This window comes from Austrofundulus limnaeus, unplaced genomic scaffold (assembly GCF_001266775.1).
Source record: "Austrofundulus limnaeus strain Quisiro unplaced genomic scaffold, Austrofundulus_limnaeus-1.0 Scaffold1771, whole genome shotgun sequence".
NCBI classification, from domain to species: domain Eukaryota; kingdom Metazoa; phylum Chordata; class Actinopteri; order Cyprinodontiformes; family Rivulidae; genus Austrofundulus; species Austrofundulus limnaeus.
In genome coordinates, this window is record NW_013954173.1 from 12,560 (window position 1) to 19,606 (window position 7,047).

A 7,047-nucleotide genomic window follows, 5' to 3' on the forward strand; every position below is an offset into this window, starting at 1 on the left:
CAAAGATGATGTAATTTTTAGAGCATTTATTTAGCAGAAAACTGTAATCGTAATCAAACCCAGTATTTTAGCTGTAGTAAAAATGAACATAACAGAAGTACAGAAGAATGTTTTATATATATTGTAAAATCATTTCAACAACAAACAAAAACATTTCTCATATTTTCAACAGTATCAGGATAAAGTGGATGTTATAACCAGGACTTCAAGTAAAATTACTCATTTAGACATAAATAAAAACCTGGACTTGGTTTGTCTTGAGCCGGACCCACCCGCTCTCTGGTTCTGTTGTGACCATGACCTCCTGACCCCTCAGAACCGCGAGTCCTCGTCGTGGAGGCAGATTTCAGCGTGCGGGTGTCGGTGCAGGTAAACAGGGGACAGGTGTGTTTCCAGGTGACGTTTTGTTGCTCGGCGCAGAAACACAAACACACTGCGGTGATGACGAGGAGCGTCCTTCGTCTCTCGCTGTGAAAACAAACGTCGGCCGGGACGTGACGGCCCGGGCGCTAACGTTGCCAAGGTAAAGTTTCCCCTGCTGTTGCCACGACAACCAGCTCCACACCTGCGTCCTCCGGCTCGTCCTTGGACCGACGCCGGAGGAGCAAACGTTCACGAGTCTGAGAGGAATTTAACGTTTCAGTTTTATAGACTGGAGTTTTACACAAAAACAAATTCATTCAGGAAATAACAAAAAACACAAAGATTTTTCTTAAATATCATAAAATATTAATAATTTAATGAAAAACATAAAGATATTTTCTTAAATATCATGAAATATTAATAATTTAACGAAAAACAAAGATATTTTCTTAAATATCATAAAATATTAATAATTTGATGAAAAACAAAGATATTTTCTTAAATATCATAAAATATTAATAATTTGATGAAAGCTTTGCCTCGTGTCGACTCACCAGCTGCATAAAATCACATTTAGGACTAAAATGATTTTGTTTTTATTGAAGATGTTTTTCTGCTGAAGTGAACAAATCTAAAACAACCAACAAACACTGCAGGAGTGATTTGTTTATTTATTACTTTATTTAAGAGGTTTGTTGTTGCTTTACTTGAATTTTGTTTTAAAACTATACAGAAAATTTACTTTTTAAATATGTTTTTATATTCAGGAGTTTTTTTTCTTTTTTTGCCTTGATGATAGTAGAGTTTGATGATTGTGAAGATAAAACTTTGGGATAAATCTTGTGCCAGCAGGATTTGAATTTGAATTGTTCAGATTCAGTCTGTATGTGCATCATTTACATCCATCCATCCATTTTCTGTACACGCTTCTTCCTTTTTCAGGGTCGCGTGGGTCACTGGTGCAATTGAATGAAAATGAATTTAAAGTTTTGAATTTGAATTAATTTGCTTTGAAACTTTATTTTTGTTTATTAAAACGTCAGTTTGACTACTTTCACTTTCAGTTCCATAATTCAGATTTTTGTGTCACATCCTGGTCCTTGAGGCAGAGTAATCAAACACAGATCCACAGATTTATGTTTTCCTTCTGTAAAAGTGTGAAAATCCTGTAATGACGTGATGTAAATGTAACACTGTCTATAGGTAAAATTAATCACTGCAATAAAATAACTTGTTTTTGTCACTTTTACAGTGGATTGTATCAACTCAGCGAAGCTTCACCGAAGTGAAACATAAATCTGTGGATCTGTGTTTGATTACTCTGCCTGGCTTTCTCAAGGACCAGGATGTGACACAAAAATCTGAATTTTGGGACTGAAAGTAGTGAAAATGATTTTCTAATAAACCAAAATACATTTTCAAATCAAATTAATTCAGATTCAGTTCCTGTTGGCAGAAGAGTGACGTCATAAAAACATTTAAAACTGTTGAACCTTTGATATTAATGTAAAATCTGGGCTCAGTCTTGTTCTGGACATTAGTAATGCTTTTCTTGTTTCTGTTCTGCTGAAGCCACTGTTGCCATGGCGACCAGTAGATTATTTTTATTAAACATGAAGTTGTTAATAAAGTAGATGACCTCGTCATGGTTCAAACTGACAAACTTTATTGAAACGAAGCGTCTGGCCTGACATCCTCTCTCTGGTCTCAGTGTCTGCGCACGCTGACGGGCCACAGCGGCGGCGTGTGGTGCAGCCAGATGACCGTCGCCACGGTGATCAGCGGCTCCACCGACCGGACGCTGCGCGTGTGGGACGCCGAGAGCGGCGAGTGCGTGCACACGCTGTACGGGCACACCTCCACCGTACGCTGCCTGCATCTCCACGGCAACAGGTAACGTCTCCATGGCGACCAGGATCACTCACTCACCATCCATCACTTCACTGTCTCCATGGTTACCAGCTGATGCTGTGGTTTTGATTTGTGAATAGGATCACACTCAAATAAATCCATGTTTACTAACCTCCGTGCTGCCCATAATGTGAGGCTTTTATTGAATCAATCTTTTATTGAATCGAGTCTTTTATTGAATCGAGTCTTTTATTGAATCGAGTCTTTCGTTGAATTGAATATTTTTATTGAATCTAATATTTTTATTGAATCGAATCTTTTATTGAATCCAATCCTTTATTGAATCAAATCTTTTATTGAATCGAATTTTTTTATTGAATCAAATCTTTTATTGAATCGAGTCTTTCATTGAATCGAATATTTTTATTGAATCGAATCTTTTATTGAATCCAATCCTTTATTGAATCAAATCTTTTATTGAATCAAATCCTTTATTGAATCAGATCTTTTATTGAATCGAGTCTTTCATTGAATCGAATATTTTNAGTCTTTTATTAAATCGTATCTTTTATTAAATTGGATCTTTTATTGAATCTCATCTTTTGTTGAATTGAATCTAATCGAATCCTTGACCCAAGGGCAGCAGCAGAAGATACTTATTGCAGAGTCATAAAAACAATTATTTATTTTAGTTCTTAAATCAAGGATAAATCTGTGTCCAATAAGACGATCTGATTGGCTGATGCAGCAGTGATGTCATGCCCCTCCCCCTCAGGGTGGTGTCGGGCTCCCGGGACACGACGTTGAGGGTGTGGGACGTGTTGACGGGCCGCTGCGAGCACGTCCTGACTGGCCACGTGGCGGCGGTGCGCTGCGTCCAGTACGACGGGCGCCGCGTGGTGTCGGGCGGCTACGACTACATGGTGAAAGTGTGGGACCCCGAGACGGAGGTGTGTCTGCACACGCTGCAGGGACACACCAACAGGGTCTACTCCCTGCAGGTAAAAACTCTCACAGGTGGATTGTACTCTGGAGGCGTTTCAACGTTTTTCAGCTCCTCGCTTTGGTTTTTTTCTTCGCAGTTTGACGGCGCCTTCGTGGTCAGCGGCTCATTGGACACGTCAATCAGGGTCTGGGACGCAGAGACAGGTACAAACATTACAGTTAAAACAGGACGATGTGGAATTACTGCAACAGAAGTCACCAGACAGAACCTTACCTGTCCTCTCCAGGTGGGTGCATCCAAACGCTGACCGGCCATCAGTCGCTGACGAGCGGCATGGAGCTGCGGGACAACATCCTGGTGTCCGGGAACGCAGACTCCACGGTGCGAGTGTGGGACATCCGGACGGGACAGTGTCTCCACACGCTGCAAGGTGAGACGCCGAAAACATCCGGCTGAAAGTCAAATTGTGTTTTTGTGATGTCAGGGATAAATGGTCGACTTTTATGGAAAACAAAACAAGTTCTGAAGGTTAATAAAAGGTTTTATGTGATGTTGTAAAAGATGACATCATCAGCATAGAAAGTATTTGGGACTGGGCTGAGTATTGATCCCTGAGGAACGCCTTTATTAGACATATTTGAGACTAAATATACGAAGACGTAAATATTAAGGTAAAATGCAAACTTTGTTAGCTTGACCTAAAGAAAACCTGAAATAGTTTTAAAATAAATCCAAAATAATCCTTTTTTTAGTCATTGTGTCCTCATTTAATGAGGTTTTAGATTAAACCGTTAATAAATGAAATCATAAGTCTTACTATGATTTTAGAGCCAGAACATCTGAGAACCACTGCACTGAAATTGACATGTTTACACAGAAGCAGCGTTGAGGTCAGAGGTCACGGTGTGTTTATTCCTTTCTTCAGGTCCCAACAAACATCAGTCAGCAGTGACCTGCCTACAGTTCTGCAGAGGCCTGGTTCTGTCCAGCTCCGATGACGGGACCGTCAAACTGTGGGACCTGCGGACCGGAGCCTGGCTGCGGGACGTGGTGGCGCTGCAGAGTCGGGGATCAGGTCAGGATCTCACACCTACACTGTGGCCCCAGCTGGACTCTGAACCTGAAAAAACTGACTCAATACTTTTTCAGAATATTATCAGAAACAGACCGGAACAGGATAGAAGGATAAATGTTGTGTATTTCTGTAGTTTTGATAATATCATCTGCATAAAACATAATTCTGCTGTGGACCGAGTACTCAGACCTGAGGAACGCCTTTTTAAATCTTGCATTTTTGTACTAAAGTATGCTGAGGAAGTTTGGGAGATAACTAAAGTAAAAACCAAACAGGAAGTGTTCATGTGTAAAAATTACATCACAAATTATGAATTTTATCTTCAGTTTTAAAGCCGTGGAGTCACCAGGTGTTTTAGAAGCTTTGCAGCAACACGTAACGTCTCCTCTGGTTCTGTTCAGGCGGCGTGGTGTGGCGGATCAGAGCCTCCGACACCCGGCTGGTGTGCGCCGCAGGAAGCAGGAACGGCACCGAGGAAACCAAACTGCTGGTGCTGGACTTCGACCTGGATGATGAGAAGAAGGAGGCGGACACAAAGTGAAAAAAAAAAAAAAACACAGAGGGTTTTATCAACCAAGACTCAGAAACTCAGATTTATGTTTTTTTTTGGACCAAAGTCCTGACTGAGTCCAGGTGTCTCCCATCAGTCAGCTGTGAATGTTACGGATGTTCTGATTGGCTGGCAGAGACCGACGAGTAACTGAAGTGAATGGACCAGTAACAGAGACGGCTCAGAGGTTTGACTGTAGCCGATGAGGAGGACATTCACTGGTTTTGCTGCTGTTTTCAAGTCATCGACTCCAAATCTACCAAATCCTGACGTGTGGAGGGGACACGGGCGGCGAAGACGAGCATTTCTCGTTTCACTCCGCCTTCATCTCGATTTTTATCTTTTTTTAATTTATTTTTTTGTCCAGGTTTGCAGCTGATTTGCTCGTCTCCGCTGCCCACAGGACACGTTTGGAAAACACTGTTTTTATTTGTGCGAAGAGGAAGGACTGTGGTTAGAAACCCACGAGCAGAGCCTCACATCTGCAACAGCTGGAAACATCTGGATGGTTTTAAGATCCAAGTGTTGGGCTGATGCTGCTTCTTCCCCAGGCTGTCTTCCACCTGCTCCTTATTCTCACTGCAGATCACAGATTAATAAAATAATCTAAAGCATTAATGAAAAATGTTTCCTCCTCCGTGAAACATTAAGTTTCAGATCTCTGCAGACCAGAATAATTTATTAATCTGATTCTTGTTTCCATGTTTGTATGAACTTCACTCCACTTTGAGCTCACACTAGTTTTTAAATTTTATTTATTTTTTTAATCATCAGGGTTTAAAACTCAGGGGAATCTACAAAGTTGGAGATTAATGAGGGAAAAAACTGGGATTAAAGGCGTTAAAAATCAAAACGCATCGTCCTGCTCCAAAATCTGAACGTTAAAATAAATCTGTTAAATTATTTAGTTTGATTTCATTCATCTCTTAAATTATTTCTCTTTTTCTCACCGTAGATTAATTTCTTCAGTTTGTATTTAAAGTTTTACTTTGTAGATTTAATTACGTGGATAAAAACTGTTAAATATTTACCGTTTTTTCCCCAGACTATCTTTTTTTCCGTCGAATCACACGAAACATGAATTTAAAGGTGGATTATAATCCAGTGAGCTGCTGTTACCAGGCAACACTGGCAGCCGGTGAGCGTTTGGGTCGGTGTGTTTTCGCCCAGCAACAGGTGGTATTTCAGGCAGGAGGTCGACCCTCTGCAGGTGTGAGGCTCTGAGACGGAGGATCCTGTAAAATCCTGTAAATACAGAGAAGATTGTACAGATTCAGCTTTTTATATAAATAAAAAAGAAAATATTGTCCTGATGAGATGAAAGATGAACTGGATTAATCAATAAAGATGAATTTTATAAAGTCTGATGTCTTCATTTTGTTCAAAACGACTCTTTTATACAAAACTTTCTGTTCAGACAAACCAGCCTCGCCTTCAATTTTAAAAATAATTTATTTCACTTAATTAAAAACAAATTAAAACACAAACACACTATCACTAAATGAAAACGAAAGAAGAAAAGAAGAATATCTTATAACGTCTGCTTCCATTTAACAAAATATAAATAAATATTAGGGATACAGACGACAACGATGCAGACATTTTTGGTTCGGTTCGATACTTCAGTCTCACGGTTCGATTTTTTTTTTTTTTTTTGATACAGAAAAGAGAAATGTCCATGCCCTTTTTAACTTGTAATGTATTTAAATTATGTATGACCAAATGTTTAACCTCAAAAGTCCAGTTTTTAAATCAAATGTTGCTGAAACAGCAAGTTTCTCAGTGGATCTGCACTTAAAAATGTAGCCCAGGTGGAGTAGTCGAACACAGATCCACTGATCCTTCAACACAGCATCTTCAGAAGGCAAGTTGATAAAATAAATGTTAAAAATCAGTATTGTTCCATACATAGTGTGTATTGATCCATACATAGTGTATGTTCCATACATAGTGTGTGTTGATCCATACATAGTGTGTGTTGTTCCATACATAGAGTGTATTGATCCATACATAGTGTGTATTGATCCATACATAGTGAGTATTGATCCATACATAGTGTGTGTTCCATACATAGTGTGTGTTGATCCATACATAGTGTGTGTTGTTCCATACATAGAGTGTATTGATCCATACATAGTGTGTTTTGTTCCATACATAGTGTGTATTGATCCATACAAAGTGTGTATTGATCCATACAAAGTGTGTATTGATCCATACAAAGTGTGTATTGATCCGTACATAGTGTGTATTGATCCATACATA

General features: G+C 39.5%; 1 protein-coding gene across 1 annotated transcript in view; it reads left to right on the forward strand.

Moving 5' to 3' along the window:
- Positions 1-5,499, forward strand: part of LOC106536323 (F-box/WD repeat-containing protein 7) — a gene marked incomplete at its 5' end in the record, with an annotated part of 13,359 nt that extends 7,860 nt beyond the window's left edge. The window contains 6 exon segments of the mRNA XM_014033566.1: positions 2,075-2,256; positions 2,990-3,215; positions 3,297-3,363; positions 3,447-3,590; positions 4,086-4,235; positions 4,637-5,499. Of these exon segments, the coding sequence (XP_013889020.1) occupies positions 2,075-2,256; positions 2,990-3,215; positions 3,297-3,363; positions 3,447-3,590; positions 4,086-4,235; positions 4,637-4,776 (909 nt within the window).
- Positions 5,500-7,047: the final 1,548 nt, after the last annotated feature.